This window comes from Micropterus salmoides, unplaced genomic scaffold (assembly GCF_014851395.1).
Source record: "Micropterus salmoides isolate LMB-PRFRI ecotype aquatic unplaced genomic scaffold, ASM1485139v1 Ms_hic_scaffold_18, whole genome shotgun sequence".
NCBI lineage: Eukaryota > Metazoa > Chordata > Actinopteri > Centrarchiformes > Centrarchidae > Micropterus > Micropterus salmoides.
Window position 1 is genome coordinate 7,964,937 of NW_024040928.1, and position 17,576 is coordinate 7,982,512.

Below are 17,576 nucleotides of genomic sequence, written 5' to 3' on the forward strand. Positions count from 1 at the left end.
ACACGCCCACGGTGTGACAGCAGATGGGTTTTGCGCTGTTACTTTATTAAAAGCTTCTGGCTTACATGCAGGCTGCTTTTTGTTTCCCATGAAGTGAGGTCCCAATAACACATGCTAGAGAAACACACACACCCAAGTCTGGTAGATGTTAGATTATATACATGACACAGTAAAGCCTATTATGTACAGTGAAGTTTCTAAACTACCTCTGACAAATTCTGATGTTTTTGTTGCCTTCTGGAACAACACACCCTTATACAATAATAAACACATGGCACATCACGTACTCCCCCCTACACGCCTAAAACTAGTTTTCCTCTGCTGCTCCAGGATAATTAACTCAGCCAGCTCTTATCTGCTCATAGATTTCCCAATCTGGTCCAGCAGAGCTGCAGCCAGACATGCGAGCCAACGCCTCGGCTCATCTGTAATCTGTCATGTTGAAAAGAAGTCAAACTTGCTAGTGACTGGCCTAATGAGGGGAATCATTAACAGTTAAGGGGTGTATTAGGTTTCTGTTACCTCACGGTACCCTCCTTTCTTCTCTTTTAGAAGCAATAATGCAAGAAATTGTAAGTGTGGCGTTGCATTGAAAGTTAATGAAAACTTAAAATTGGTACTATGCATTTAAGAGATTGGGATTGGGGTCTTCTCGTTGTCTTCTCTCACTTGTAACCTACCTTCTGTCTTCTTCTTCTTTTGGATTCAGTGAGTGGACACCATGTAACTGGAAAGTTCTGAATTCGGCCTGGGAAATTTGTCATTTTTGTTCTTTCTCCACAGTCATTCCTACCACTCTTCATTTTTAACTGTTGTAATCTCTATAAAAACACCTTGATGTGTCCTTTCCAGTCACTGTTAGTCTTAACAACTCCGCCTTTTGCTTCTCTCTAAACTTTACCATCGCCACCTTTTTTTTTCACCAGTGGGAGGTGAAACAAACAAACTGTAACCAAAGAGACACAGTCACAGATGTGCTCGCATTCTGAAGGAAACATATAAACCATGCAGTCACACATTTAAATTAGCAGTGGCAGACACTTGGATTCCACGGCAGTGCTGCTGAGAAAATAGTGGCATTTCTTTCACTTCAACCCCACAGACAGCACTTTCAACTCCCAGCCTACTTGTTCAGTTTTTCAATAGTTTCAACCTCCTTTTTCTCTGCCACTGCGCAGAACTGCCTTTGATGGTTCGGGAAAGAGTATAGAAAGCGAGAGGCATAAAGGCATGTTTTATCCTCCCACATAGTCACACGCTCTGCCATGCGGTTGTACACTTCCCGAGACGGGGACCTCTGCACAGCAGTGCTCCATTGCCTTACTTTGAGCCGCCGTGACAACATCTTGGGAAATTCGTTAGGCTTAGATATGGTTTTGAGTGACAGCTTAAAAAAGTTGCAGTGACGATGCTGTTTGCCATGGCACAGGACAGAAAGGGTCCAAAAAAAAAATCCTGCTGCATGCTTTCCATGTCTGCTGAAGCGTAAACAACTTGCCACAAGGGTGTACTTGAAAAAACAGTTGTAGCTTTTTGTCGACTTTGTTAATGACAGTATGTGAGTTTGTACATGTTTGTTATATCTTCTGGCTTTTGTGTTTTTACCTATGTAGCAGTATGGGAGTTATGGTCTGTTGGCAGGATGTCTCCCTATGAATGGAGTTGCACAAAACCCTTTGGGGAGGTTGGTCATGGGGCAAAGAAGCAATTATTGACTTCACAGGAGGATGTGGCTATAATCTAATAGGCATGTAACTTCAAACAGAGAATTTGGATAACAATGTCAGTTGGTCAGGTGATCCTATGCCATCTTACTTGGTGTTTAGTGCTAATTAGCAAGTGTTACCATGATAATAGGCAAAACTAAGATAAACAATATCTGCTAAACATCACCATGTCAGCATTATCTTTCTGAGCATGTTAGCATGTAGCTTGAAGCTGTGCCAAGGTACAACCTTACAGAGCGGCAAGTGGGGCTGAAGACTCATACCCTGCGCCTAGACTGATTTTAGCCATGTGTCAAAAAACTCACAGAGGGCTCCAGGGGAAAAAACATATGGTCATCTTTCTCATCCTGGCTCAACTCTTGCCATATGACGTAAAGCTGCAAAACACTGCCTACTTTGTAACATGAGCAAGAGTCGATTTCACCTCGTGATAGTTGCAATGAAAGATTTTAAATAATAGAATAGAAGAAATAATTGTCGCCATGACAACTTTCTAGAGTTGTAAAAACCTTTGTCAGTATTACAAACTGCTGTGCAGTGTTTTAGCCTCTGATAAGCCTTCAAACTTACAGATATCTTACTCAAACTGGACTTACTGTAACATTGCTACCTAAGGCAATGCACCCACACCACCGCAGCCATCAGTAAACATAGGAAAGGAAAAATCCCCCATTATTGGCCAAATTGGAAAAAGTAGAAGGGCATGGGAGAGCTTTTTTTCTGTTTTTGATAAAACTGCACATTGGGATGTCCTGGAATGACTGAGACTGTTGCATGTTAGCCCCCTCTTTTAGTCTGTAGCTTAACTATCACTAAAAGCTGACCTGTTACTCCAGTTCTTCTAAACCTTGGCTCAGTGGTTTAAGTGCAAACGTAATATCCTCTTAAAAAGTGGTTTGATTAAAACAGACACATCTAATATTCTATTTCGGGTACTGCACATGCGTTCATCTCCTCATGTGAAACAAGGTGGTAATGAAGCATACAAGGGGTTATTAACCTGTGCGAAAATTCCACATGTGGAGCTGGTACATGTCAGCAGTTGCATACTGTTGGTGGAGGGCACATCTAGTTATGTGTTTATTTGAGTGTCTTTTTGTCTTTAGAGTGTATTTTTTGTGTGTGTTAGAAATCATTAGAAGTTGGGAGACAGCCAATTTGTATTGCCGATGCTGACAAGCTTGTCTGGGAATGGTGGAACATACTTTCTGAGCTCATTTTATGACACACACACAACCTCTGTTTATAGGTATGTGTGCATGCACCAGTGTGTGTGTGTAGTGTCATAGGCTGTTTAACACACACGCACCAATTTAAGTTGGCCGTTCTTCACAAAAGTTAAGGATTTGACAGGAGGCCGTTCTTATTTGTATCCTGTTATTTGTCCATCCACATTTTTGATTACTATTTATTTCAGTTTTTTCCTTTTACATTCTGTAACTCCTATGATGTCGCTTCATATATTTTTGTGTCTATTTATACAACTTTCTGCACATGTATAAAATCCGAACAGCAAAATCTCTCTATGTGCACTCCTTTCTATTGTAGACTTTGTAGAAACAGTTTTTGTGTAATGCATGCTAACCAAGGCAGCAAAGCTCACATTTGCATTAATCTCTGTTCTGTTTTTAACAGGCGATCTCCCAGAAACCTGGATTAGTGAAAGACGTCCACTGCTGGCTAGCTGAGACAAAGGTATGATTATTACATGCAGCAGTGCTGCCTTCCTTACAGGGGATTTTTTTAAAACATCAGTTGTATAATTGAGAAAACACAAGATTAAGCATTTGACGCTGTTACCATGAACATCATGCTCATTCCTGGGCCTCAACTGTATAGAAGATTAATGAAAGACAATAGTATAAAATATATGTACTCAATGATTTGGTCCTTGAAGTATTGTACCATCCACATATGGTTATATTTTTGCTTATTTAAAACCAACATTTACCATAGTATATAACCTCTCAGAAAAAGAGGATTTGATGCCGGAAGAAACCACTTTCCACAGCTGAGCACTGATGTGTGGTAAGTGTCAGCTGTGGTCATAATGAAACTCCAGTTCATGGATTTGTGACGGAATGTCTTTCCAAAATAATCATACAGTGAGCGTAAGGACGATTGTCAATTGCAACTACCCTTAGAAGTTCAGTCATAGTAAATTATTTCACTTTAATTTCTCTTAGCCAGCATCATGATTAACATGATGTTCTGCTTTAGTGAGCCTCTTATTTAACGTGTTGCCTTCATGCTATTATCTTCTTCTCTTTTGCATCAATAGTTGCCTACTGGCTTCTTTCTGAGACAAATCAGTTCCCATTTAGTATTGCAATGATGCACTGTACAAAAGAAACACGTAATGTAGTGGTGGTGATGCATGATACTGTGTTAAATTGTGTTTGCCCAATTCATAGTGTTTATCACCATAATCTATATCTCCTGTCAGAAAGACTTTCAGAGCACTGTGCATTTACAAGAAGAAAACACTAGAGAACAAGAGAGATAATTAGCTCCCTGGTAACCAGTTTTTATGTTAGTGAAATCGATGTATGATTTACTGGGTTATAGAGCACAGTTAGAATTCCCATTTAACCAATCATTTTACGTGGCTGTAACAACCCTTTGTATGAAACGTTGTAAATGTATTTACATCACCTGTTGCATTGACAGCGTGCTGCACACTACTTTAACAGGGTCCCTATATTCTCTGAGCTTTTATCACACAGGTTTTGGCTATACTCTTTTCTGAACTTGAGTTTGACACAATTGACAAATTCAGAACGCAAATAATGATATACTACTGTATATTTTGTGTTCAAAGTTATTTCAAGTGAATTGTAAACGTGTAGCTTTAACAATACTGAAACAAAAAGCCTTTTAAATCGAAGATGAATTAAAGGTGGATCAGTACACGTCTTTTTGTCAAATTCAGCAAGTAGCTCCTCACGGTCCGCTAGCTGTCCGTTCTGTATGTGTGTGTCTTTGTACACATCCCTGGCTCTGTAAATAGGAAACAAACAAAGTGGCTCAGACCGAGCCACACAACAACAATTTGTGTCAGGTAACGATAAATGACTTGCCCACGACATTCAGCTTAATTTCTAGTTTGCCAAGACATGCTGCTGTTGTGTTACATTACTTGCTGTGTCGTTGTTCTCTCTATATCATGGTATTGGATTTCTCCAGAATCATATACTCCGCCGTTTAAGATGTAAATTTGACATTTATAAGAAAGGGTTTGGCTTTTTCCCCACACAATTTTCTTATATCAGATAGTTTTAGTGACTTGATTAAGTTCCTATGTGATGTGTCCTTTGCATTGATTAGTGCCCGGACTTTTGAATCAGATTGGAGCACAGTACTGTTTGTATGGTTACATAAGGAAAACCATAAGAAATTTTTTGAGTATCAAGGTAGGAACTGAGGCCTCAGTCTTAAAACCCTATATGGGTGATTTCCTAATGCCCTGATCACCTTATATTTTGAATAAAACCATTACTTGAAGAAACCACAAAGCCCATCCTATTTCACCCCTCTAAAAAAACAATTAGGCATTGATTTTGTGTTTAACCAACCAGACCAAGCTACGGTGGCTGTGTGAGGAGGTGAGGGAGTGCAACACAAGAGAACAGCGCCTAAGGAAGCAGCATCAACAGAGCAGGGATCAGTTGAAGGCCCTCCGGCAGAGTCGGGACTCTGAGCAGACGGCTCTCCTGCAGCGACTGGACCAACAGGAGAAGCTGCTGCACTCCCTCAGCACTGAAAAGAGAGGTACACAAACAGTAATTAATCAGAAAAACACCTTCACGTTGATTTCACGCTTAGGAAGCAAGTGAGAGTGCAGTGTATGATTTGTGGGTATGGATGGGTGTGTGGTGCTTTTTCTTGCATAAACAGTGGTACTAATGCCATCAAAGCATGCCGGTGAGTCACGTACCCACGCTATATAAAATGTCACAGCACGGCATCATGAGAAACTAATAAGGCTCTGTGTTCTTTATTAGGCAGCTAATATGTGATTTTAAAAAAAAGCATAGACAAAACAAGAAATCCTTCGGTTGTCCATGTCTGTTATATTTCGATGGTGAAACGGTGTGAATATTTAACATGTTGTATTGTCTTTTATAGTGCTGTTGTAATTGTAAAAAGCTGTTGGACCAATAGTCCCTTTGATTGCTACACCCTAGTGAGACAGTGACTTCCTGTTATCTTCCTCTCTCATTTACATTTAATCACACTGTCATTAAAAGCAATAACTAATTCAATGCCTGCACATTACTGAAGCATTTTCATTACCGGGAGGTTTTTGTGTATTGTGTTGTAATGGATGCTTGTTGAAATGGCTGCCTGTGCCTGTATATCAGCTGCATTGTTTTTTTAGACCACACGGGCCTGTCAGTTTATGATTACAAATGTTTGAGAAAGCATCTTAATGTGTGCACACTTTGAGACTTCTATAGGAAATGGACCAGCTTTTTCCCGTCCCGAGTCCCATTTTCAACTGAATTTCTCCTAATGAGCTGTAACTGCCAGAGGAAGAACAACTTGTTTTTAGTGCTTCATCTGAACAATACAGGGAAATGGGCCTAATTTGTGTTCCATTAACAGAGAGAAAGAGAGTTAAAAGACACAGTCAGGCCATAGAGAGAGGGATAGTTAGACATGGACAGGAAGATTTAAGGCTTAAATACAGAGGCAATCAACTCTCTGTAATTTTACACAGTTTTTGGCTAGGAGAGGTAGGATTGCACCATTCGGATAAGGCATCTGATGATCCAGCCTCATCTCCACCAATAAAGTTCACTCTGTCTTGGGACCCAATCAGCCACTGATAGACGAAGCCTTGTCTGTCTTCACTGCAGGCAGAAGCACTGATATAGTCTTTTTAGTAGCTAGACCTAAGAGTAATCTGTGTGTCTGTGTCAGAACAGCTACAAGATCTGGTTATTTGAATTGAAGGCAGGCAAATTAAGATTTTATCAACTTTTTGAATTAGACAGTGACACTGGAGTTGAATTTAACTCCCCTCCTAATCCTGGAAGAATGACTCATCCCAACCCGTTCCTGATTTAAATTATTTTTTTTTTAAATATGAAAATAGCGTTTATTCAATATAATGTTTTTGAATGTGTTGCCACCATTTTATTAAAACAGTTAGCACAAAGCTTATTCTGTGTGGCATAATGACACACAGAGAAAACTAATATTTTTAGCATTTGCATAATAAAACACTATCGCTAAAAGAAATCAGTTATTCCTCAAAATGAACACGAATCACTAAGCAAACCACCAGTGATTGTGATTAAAAACAATTTGATGCAACAGAAAAAACAAGCAGTTTGTCTTTCATCCACCCGTTTGGGTAAAAATACTCCTCAAGCAGCAAACAGTTTGAAAAAATCTAACATTGATGAGTAGTATTCATCACTTATGAAAACTGGGTTTTTTTCTCTTTTTTGGGAGGTTTGACTGAGTCTGTGTTTCCATATCCCGTTGATTGAAATTAGTAAAACTGTTCATTGTGGGATGTCCCAGTTAAGTTGTGCTGCCCTTGATTTCTGATGCAAGTTATTTAATAATGAATATTTGATTATACTAATTCAGGGCTTAACATACACATTTCCTACTCAGTACAACTGCAACAATTTAAATACAACATGCTTGATATTTAATTAGCTTCTTGCATGAAGAAAAAAAGACAAATCCTGGGGAGCGCTTTATTTTTCCTTGAATTTCTAACAATTTCCTAGGACGATTCCAGGAAAGACTCGCAAATTATAGGTACAATAGAAACACCATTTAAGCTTGACCCAAAGTCTTTTTAGTCAGCGCACAACAGGTAGAGCACTCACTTTGTACTTGCATTAAGTGTTTGGCATCAACTGTTTAATTCATGCTTCAAAATTACTGGCTTATTCATCAGCAGCTTGACTACCAGCTAACTAGTACCTTCCAGTCATATTCACACATGTGCACATCATGGCCATTATATCCTGACTCATCTCACTTTTACTCAGCTGAGTGTATAAGCAAACTACTCCTTATTTGCTCAGTTTTTGTATTGATTTTACTATTGATCAAATGTTTATGTGTTTAGTGAGATGGGATTGGCTCCCTCTTGTTGCTGCTTGGATTCTTTGAGAGCTCTCACACAGCAGGGTCTTCTCCGCCAAGCCCAACAAAGGCTCAGTTCCTTGACACATTTGTCTATAGGCAAGCAATTTGACGAATAAAGTTTATAATATTAATATTAATAATTTACAATAATAAATAAATGAGTGTAGATGTAAATGACTTCTAAACCAACTGAAACCACACTTTCAGAACCCTGTCTCTATTTTCCCAATAGTTACCACTAAATACATAGTTATTTACTTGTTATTTTTAAAAAAGAAATTTATAGGAAGATATTGGGGAATAAAAGCCTAAAATAAAATATTATTAAATCCTTAGTTACAGCTTTCCTTTTATGGTTTTTATTATTTTAGCATTAGGTTAAATAAATAAATACGATGCTTCATTGCAGACATCCCCCAACCCTAAAATAAAGTTAACAACTCCTGCTGTAGATGGAGAGGAAAGTCAACATTTGCTTTGATTGACTCCAGTGCCAATACTTTGACACTGGGTCAGGGAATCTAGTGTAATCTCAAATCATCAACTGCAACGTTTCTTTCAGAGCTGTTGGAGAAGAGTCGCAGGAAGGAGGAAGAAATGAGGAGCCTTCAGGTTAGCATTATATGTCCTTATTAATCCTTATCCATTTGTCTGTTCATTTGTGAACTTGTAAATCTGCACCCCAAATAGCAGATTTTAAATATCTAGCTGGCTTATTTCAACTAAGTTGCCAAAAAGAGACAGCTGGTATTATTTTCTGTTTATACACTACATTGCCTCCAAATTCTTTTTTGCATGTCTGTTGGGCTGTTTTAGTCATCTAAGTTGTGTGATGCAGTGCTACAAACATTAATACACAGCCGTGGGCCTGACAGACTCCTTTGCAGCCTTGCATGGACAAGTAGGTAATTACTGCAGACATAAGGCCTTGGAGCTTAAAAGCCACCAGAGGCCTTGTCTCTGTCTTTCAATACTGCAGCATCTACACTTGGCAGGCCACCAACTCACCTAATGTGGACTGGACTGGCCCCCAGCGCCTTGCCGGCCCTTTACTCACCATTAAACAGCGAAACACATACTCTCTCTCACACACACACTAAAATTTTTGTTAATCATTCATTCAGAAGTGTGTTTGTACCTCTGTGAACGTGGATACCGGGGTCCCATCTGTGGCGGCATGATGGCACCTGTCAGAGCTCGTGTGCAATTAATCAGCCCTCTCAGACCCAGCCGAGCTTTTAATTATGAAGGATGAGGAGAGAGAGATGTAGCGAGGAAAGACGGGTAGAGTGAGGGACATAGACGAGTAAGAATTTTATTTTATTTTTTAATTTAGGGGATGGGCTGAGGAAAAACAAGTACCCTATTTACAAACCATCAACACATTACAGACAGACAGGGAGAGGCAGCCGGTTGGGGGGAAGAGCAGGTGTGTGTTTGAGTGGCAGATAAGAGGCATAGCATCTCTTATGCATCGTTAGAGAGGGAACATCAGTCAGGAGATGGAGTGTGTGTGTGTGTGTGTGTGTGTGTGTGTGTGTGTGTGTGTGTGTGTGTGTGTGTGGTGTGTGTGTGTGTGGTGTGTGTGTGTGTGTGTGTGTGTGTGTGTGTGTGTGTGTGTGTGTGTGTGTGTGTGATAAGAAGCCCGTTGTGTGCTACATACTCTCCCTAGGCCCTGCATTTGCTTCCCCTGTTACCTATTTGTTTGAACACTCTCTTCCTCTCCTCTGTCACTATTATCCCAGACACACAGTAGGTTTCTCTCTGAGAATCTACAGTTTCGAGCAGTTACCTGGACTCATTTTGTTAGTTTAAACTTTAAATTGGTATTGGTTCTTACTATATTTTTATATGCATATGAAGTGATATTGCTGTGTGTTTGTTTGTCTTAACAGGATCGTGTACTGGATCTGGAGATGGTAATGTTTGATTTCTTTAATCAAAGCAATGAATACAGTTAAAGAAAATGCATAGTGGTATAGTGTGTACTGTATATTTAGGTTTAGAAAAGTTATGAAGTGCCCTGCTGTCGTTAAATTAGAAGTCACTTGAAGCTCAACATGCTTTGATGCAGCTGTGTTGGCAGGTTCACCTAAGGCCATGTTTGTTTAGCAACCCATAGAGGCTTACACAAGGTTAGAAATGATTGCTTTAGTCAAGGCTCAGAGCTCTGTTAATCATCATAAGTCTTGCTGATGGGGTTAAGAACCGCGCTGTACTGACAATACAGTATTGACCTCATCGTCCAAACTGTTAACATTAACCACTAACATTCTTAATCAGCTATTAAATGTCAGGCTGACATTACTTTCACTACTGAAAGGTAATATTGACCCAAGTGCTTTTTACTCTCTTGAATAAAAAATGAGGTTGTCTTGTGCACGCTGTTCGTCCATCACAATTATGCAGCATGCTTGACCACTCCAGCCTTCAATTAGCTGTCGTGAAGAAGAAGATGGAATACCTCGGACCACTATCAAGTAAAACAATTCCGCTTAACGCACTAACACAGCGTCATAATGCATCGACCCATCCTCCTCTCAGCCCGGGTGGTGGGGATCAACCAGCGAGTCTTACTTGGATGTCAGTGTGCCGTTCAGTGTAGCAATCAGCGTGACGCCTTGTAACAACCAGTTCTTTTGATGCTTAAATGCTCCATCTGAATGGGAACAGGAACGCTATTGAAACATACAGTGGAGGGATGAATAGAATGGAGTGCAGCTAGAGTAGTTACATAATCAAAGATTGCATGTTAAAACAAAAGTCCTCAATAATAGCGTTTGAATTGACCAGGCATTATGTCAGAGTGACATAATGTCAGTTACCAAGTAGGCTTGACAGGGTGTCCGCGGGGTCTTAAAAAGTCTTAAAAGGTAATAACTAAATCAATGTTGCGAAAATTAAGGCCATTATAAAGTCTTAATCGCCATTTAACAAGGTATTAAATTTTGAAGATATTTTTTTCAATGTGAAAATCCTGTTTGTCCAAAAGTTTGTTTACTAAAAGTTTAGTTGAACGTATTTATTTATAATGCATAGCCAAAAATACTAGACAGGCAGTGAGTAGCGACTGTGTGATTCCTTTCTGTAACGTTAGGCGCAGGGATCCACCGAGCGCCTATTTCACTGTTAAACGCTCCAAAAAATGGATCCGTGCGAACCGGAAAATGATTTACGAGTACAACCGACTCTAATCCCCACCCCGCCGGACCCGCAATGTTACTCGTCCAAAACTAATCCAAAATAGTCGGAGTGGCGATCAGGAGTAACGGGATTCACCTGGTTGGCCGGTCGCTCTGTGCGATGCTCTTGTTAATGTCACTTTTTGTGAACAGATCAATCACAGCCTGGATGGAGCGAGATTTTAAAAAAAGTTTGATGTGCTGCAACAAACTTTATAAATGTCGAACTCAATGTTCTGCATAAATGGGTATGATTGTTGACCAGTTAGTAGCCTGCCCACCATCAAGGTTGGTTATCATGTAGCCTAACGTTAGAGCATTTTTCTTGCACAAAGTTAATGAATAAACAACATTTGAATTAATATTACACTAGTCGTAAGTTTTATACTATTATATGAAATTATATTATATATAAATATCATAATGAATATATTAATATCAAACTTAGGGTTTACTATTAAGTTAACAATGTACTTTTAACTTAATGTTATAATATTATAATAATACAGTCATTTAGACTAGTTCCTCCTCCAGGTTGTATCTGTACTACACCGCTTACACTACTTACGTTATTCGTCACTCAGTTTATTCTCTTCATCTTTGTTCCCTCCTGCCCTATTTGAATTTTGTTGTATTGATCAAGTGGTCGATGAAAGTTATCACACATATCATTGCAGGCAAGCTCACATTATCTAGTTTAAACCAACTAAAACACAAAATTACACTGTGTTTCACATGATTTGCTGTAATGTTGCGTACATAAACGTCATAACCTTTGTAAGACAGTTGCTATTCACAGGAAATCTGACCAGTCCTTCACATAGAAAACAGTTGGCCTATACAGGCTGTTATAGGCAACTGGGAAAGCTGGTGAATGCCTCAGTTGTTAGGTGGCGTTACAACCTGATGACATATAGGCAATAAATATTTTATAAATATATTTAAATTCCTTTTAAAAACTCAAAAATATCCCTTTTAAAGGTGTGTGGCTGATTTAATTGGTTACAGCTCAAAGTGGCGCGGCAGTCTTGAAATATGTTGAAAAAGTCTTGAAAAGGTCTTTAAAAAGTATTGAATTTTACTTCAGGATTCCTGTATATACCCTGCTTGAGTACAGCATTTTTAATTCATATTACAGCACTTGTGAATATACCATTTTAATAAAATGAGTTATTTGAGGAGATGTATGTTAAAAGAATACTCCACTAAAAGTCTTTCTTTTGGGTCCATGTTGCTCACTCGTTCTCTCTACCTCCATGTGTTTTATCCGTCTGTCACACTGTCACCGTCCAATAAAAGGAAAAAATGCCAAAATAATAACATAAAAAAGCTATAAAATACTCACCCGGCTGTGAAGTGTATCTTACACCTGATGATGAGGATGCCAACTACAATAATATCCCACGGTGACCCAGGGTCACGACCAAAACAAATGCATCAAAATACTCATAGAGACTTCAACAACCACTTTTCCCACCATTAATTCAGAGCCTCAGTATATTCCAATTAATCTGCAATTCATCAGTAAACCGCTAAATATGCTACATATGGTGAAGTTTCAGAGCTAGGAGGAGTCAACAGCGTGACACGCACGTGTTGTATTGAAAGGTACAATGTGTAATTTGTGGCCACATGCTCCAAACAAATGGGAGGCAGCATCGTCTCCACACCCCACCAGGCTGCTCTCTAAACGATTCTGCTCTTTTCATATCACATGCAACATAAGCGCTTATCTTTATATTAACATCATAAATTAAGCTTTTCGTGTTCCTGGATTAGCGGGCCATCGCTTCTTCTGCAACAGTGAAGTTAAAGGACCATCGCCTTGTGTGATGATCTGCGGGGATGGAGCTTCTCTCCTGCCTGTGTGTGTCTGCTCCTGTCTGTCAGTCTGTTTAGACACAACTCACAAATATGTGGAATAAGTATGTAACTGAAAAAACACAATAACAAACAGCAGTGATACTAGTTCATTGAAATCCAAGAGAAAAGCAGTGAGAAGGTCAGAGAAATCAGAAGAAGAAATTAATAATTTATCAGAATCAGATCATTTATAGTAGATTATCAGTGTGTATTCTTGCCAGATCTCACACTGTACTTAACACCAGCTCACTCAGTCTGAATGGTCCGATGGGTTAACATGAGCATGGAATGGATGCAGGCAGTGCTTCGGGGCCCTTCCGCCGCCTGTGTGTCCCCGGACAGCGACGATTTCACACCCAGTCTGCCCAGTCATTGACAGGGAAGATCAAGTGGTGGCAGGAGCGAGCAAAGTAGAGGCCGCGGAGGAAAGGGAGTCCTGGGAACACAGGGGAGAGCAGCTCATGCAGCAGCATTGATTGACAAACCCTCGGGGCAGCTCTACATTGTCCTTTCATGTTGGACTGAGGGCAGACTGGACGCTACTGTTTCACTATCATATCATCACTACATTTTGAGGCACAAGCGGTATTACAAAACAGCAAGGGCCGAGGCTAGCTAGTCAGAGCTATTACTTCCTCACAGTCTGTTGATCATGTTCTTTTTTACATTTTTTAAAATAAAATTCTGGCCATATCTGACACATTGTACCTTTTTAAGTGTTCCATGTGGAGTCTTCTTATAAACAATTAAGTTATTCTTACATTCAGTGTTTTGCACCAAAAGCACGTGCAAAAATTGCCTGGCCATGTTTTTCAGAAATGTTTAAAATTGTGCATTATTAACATCCATGTTTCATGTCCACCGCCTTTGTTGGCTCATTACTACGTTTCTTAATGCGTTACCAACACCAACAGAATAGCGTGACAACAGTGGCAGGAATGTGCATCCAAAACTTGTAAAAACATTGCTTTTTAGCATTACTAGTAGTAAATAAAATGTTGTGGCTCAATAAGGCACCTTTTAAAATGTTGAGTGTATGGAACATACAGAAAACACAACTTATAATTTTACCTTGAAATACTTCTCTACCCAAGAGAAATTTTCTACCCATCAAATTCTGTGAGATTTTTTGATATTACAATGTAGATTAAATGTCTGAGCATATAAAGTAATACATTTACAAATACACTTATTGGCTGATCTCTATACAGTCTTAATATAGATTTGTTTTACATATGTGTGAATGCTTATCATACAGTGAATGCATGTTATGTGCAGAGTAATATTTCACGTTCTGTTTTGTAATGTGGGAGGACATAAATAATACATAACTGTGCTAACAGTATCAGCTGTGCACTCTTGTTATTTTGGGCACTACATCCCATTATCTCTGCAAATACAAAGGCATCAGTAGCCACCACTGAGCAGTTAAAGCCCACGGATAGCAGATCCAGCTGTGCAGCCATCATCAGTAATCATCGTTTCTGGTGACCCTTGACTGGCAACATCTCATTTCACTAAATGTGTGTTTCATCGATTATTCCTTCTTCACTTCTCCTTCGTTCATCTGTTCCTCTGTCTTAAGTGCTGAGAAATGAGGGAAAGGGAAATTGGGATGTAGCCCCAGTATTCATTCTCCATTTAGTATTTAATTGTGGCTTAAAATCCTAATTGTGGTAATAGTGCTTTCTGCATATTTTTATATGTTTTATATTTTAGTGCAAATGCAGATATTGATTTTTCAATTAAGTCTCTTTACAAATAGTTACGTTTGTAGTGTTGTTTGAAGACAAACCTAGAAACTAATGTTGCAAATGAACTGATTTTGTGTGTGGTTTCCAGAGCACAAGAGTAGCCCTGGACCACTTGGAGTCAGTTCCAGAGAAACAATGTCTGATGGAGAACTTCAAAGATTTGGAGGTGGGTTCATTAAAGCCTTTTTTTTTAAATAAACCACAGTAGTTACAATGTTCTTAGATGAACCTCATTTTCTTTCCCTCAAATTACCAACCTTGAGTGCAGTAAAACATGAAAACATTAAGACCTGGGCTGCACTTAGCGATTATTTTTAAAATCAACTAATCTAACGATATATTTTTTTATTAATAGATTAATCTAATAACAAATTTATTGATTTCTCTAAAGCTAATGTTTTGTATTACTCAATTAATATACCAATTAATTTATCCAAAATCTTTCAAAAAGAACAACCAATAATTTAATATTTTCACATATTTAAAGTCATATACAGCACGCAGATTCCTGATCAGAAAAATACTGGACCTCCAATTCAAAAGGATTTCTGTGACATAAATTAATTTTAACACTGTGTGCCAACCATTTCACTGAACTGGAGAGTCTATATTTTTACTTAAGTAATTGACTTGCAGCTTAAAATGGTTATGACATGAATTTATTTCATCACTGAGTAATATGCAGTCAGATAATCACTTCCAAATGTATTTTTTTATTAGTGTTGGGCAAAGAAGATAACTGAAACCTTTTACAGACAGTCACAACTGTCTGTGATGTTAGTTTAAGCCATTTTGTCACTCATACAGAAAAGTAAACTAAATATAAATATGGCCGAAGGTTAGATGACCCAAAGTGTACCATTGCATTGCCATAAACGCGGCACGGGACTTTTAACATGGGGGCAATGAAGTAACGTTTAAATATCAATTTTAAGTGACTACTACTAACAGAAACAAGTGCCTTGTGCTTATAATCCTAATATATCATGCTTTTGTGGGGAGAAAAAGTAAACAAGTAACAGCAAGTAACACAGCAGTTGTGCTGCCGTCTTGACAAAGCGCTCAGGGATGATTTCACTTCCAAGTGTTCGTGCACAGCAGTTGTGCTGCTGTGATAAGCCATTTCCATTTTGTAGTGCTTAAAGAGCACCACATTGTTGGGTCACTGACTACAATACTTCCAAACTTTATATGGGTGTAGGTGAGGTCTTTTATCCGCAGCTTGTTCTCCGAGGGAATCCCTACCTGGTACAGCACTTCCGACGTGCATTATCCAAAGCAACGTATTTTCATTGCCCCAGCCCCTATTCAGACACTTTAAATAAAAACACCATGGAACAAGGAATAGCCTTGGCATTGGTCAGTGTTACAACCCTGTATTAGCACTTTTAACCACTGAATCAATGTTGTGCATTTATTTCAGTGTTGTTCTTGTACTATACGCAAGGCTAAAAACTATTGCTATTGCTCAGGCTTTTGTCCTTTTAGTCTGGTTAAGGACAGTTGTGTCTTTTGTCTGGTTGGTTATGAAACACAGCCTCCATTTTGTGCCTTCAGGAGTCGCAGAGGCAGAGGGAGATGGTAGAGCAGCGCTACAGCAAATACAGAGAGATCGTCTGGGACCTACAGCACCAGCTGGATGAGTCCAAACGCAGAATCCAGGAGTACAGAGTACGACACATACACAGACAATTGCAATTCTGTAAAATTTGCTTTATAATGCCTTATAAGAGCCTGTACTCCCAAACAACAACCCACACCTTTTCTATTTCAGTCACTAATTGCAGTGCTTTGTTCAAACAGCAATCCGTTTGGATAAGGGTAGCCTGACTTTGAGAGCCATTTATGAGTCTAGCTCGCCCACACCAGTGCCAACGTGTGCGCCGCACCTAATTTGCAACTTGCATGAATAAATGAATAATTTCACATGCTGTTAATGCATCATAGATGGACAGAGTGGGAAAAGCTCAAGCAATGGCACAAAGGTACACTCAAACAAAACCTGAATTTTACCAGTCACTGTTAATTGCTACAGTCATCTCCTGTGCTGTAAAGCAGTCAAGGGAACCATCAAGGCATCACTGTTGACAGCTGATTGCCATCAGCAGTATGCAACCTCCCCTAAACAGCCATACAGTCACTTTTTAAATGATTTTAATCTGCCACATTACCCTGTTGGTTTGCCAGATGACTCCCATGTTGAACAGTAAGTGGTGATTGCATTAGTTTAATAGCTGCTGCCCACCTAGGGTTTGTTTAAGGGAAAATAACGGATGGAATGTCTTTATAAGACTTCAATCTTGATCAGAGGCAGCAACAACAACAAACAGCCTCTACACTGAATGCAATAGTCAACACGCTCTCAGCTTGAAACATCAGCTTCTAAAGCAGTATTGAGACAGAATTATTTTTGGGTCAGTGCCTGTCCTGTCATTACAGGACATCTGTAATGTTAATGAGCTATACACACAGGAATAAAATGATTCTGTAATATGTGTCAAACCTCAAGGGAGAGCAGTGACTTGGCGGGCCTTGCAACAGAATCACAGAATATTAAGAGAAATCTGTTCAGGCTGGTACTTTTGCCCATGTGTTTACAGGCAAATAAATGTCTGTAAAAGAAGCTTTTATCACACTCGGGTGCACACAGTTCACAGAGGACCTCAAATCACTCACTTCCCAAAAAGAATGTTTTATCTTTCTGTAGAGCACTTCATGTCCAAACAAGCGTTTTGTGGAAAGCCAAATTTGGTCCACAACTGTCATTTTAGGTGCTTGAATTGGATTCTGTGTAGTCTGTGTTCTGTAAAGTGTAGTACTGCACAGAGCTATTAACATTACGGGTTGTATTATCATTTTTACATTGTGAAATTTTGACATACTAAGGACATGGCTAAAGGGATGTGGCTTTATTCTCAGTTGGTCTGTCACTA

At 39.2% G+C, this 17,576-nt stretch overlaps 1 protein-coding gene across 3 annotated transcripts in view; it reads left to right on the top strand.

The window, feature by feature from the left end:
* The window catches only part of LOC119909161 (centrosomal protein of 128 kDa), a 46,563-nt gene that overhangs the window by 23,720 nt on the left and 5,267 nt on the right, over positions 1 to 17,576 (top strand). For all 3 annotated transcript variants that reach the window (XM_038727257.1, XM_038727255.1, XM_038727256.1), the window contains 6 exons: positions 3,363 to 3,422; positions 5,306 to 5,498; positions 8,407 to 8,456; positions 9,740 to 9,763; positions 14,732 to 14,809; positions 16,201 to 16,314. In XM_038727257.1, the coding sequence (XP_038583185.1) occupies positions 3,363 to 3,422; positions 5,306 to 5,498; positions 8,407 to 8,456; positions 9,740 to 9,763; positions 14,732 to 14,809; positions 16,201 to 16,314 (519 nt within the window). The remainder of the gene's footprint in view (positions 1 to 3,362; positions 3,423 to 5,305; positions 5,499 to 8,406; positions 8,457 to 9,739; positions 9,764 to 14,731; positions 14,810 to 16,200; positions 16,315 to 17,576) is intronic.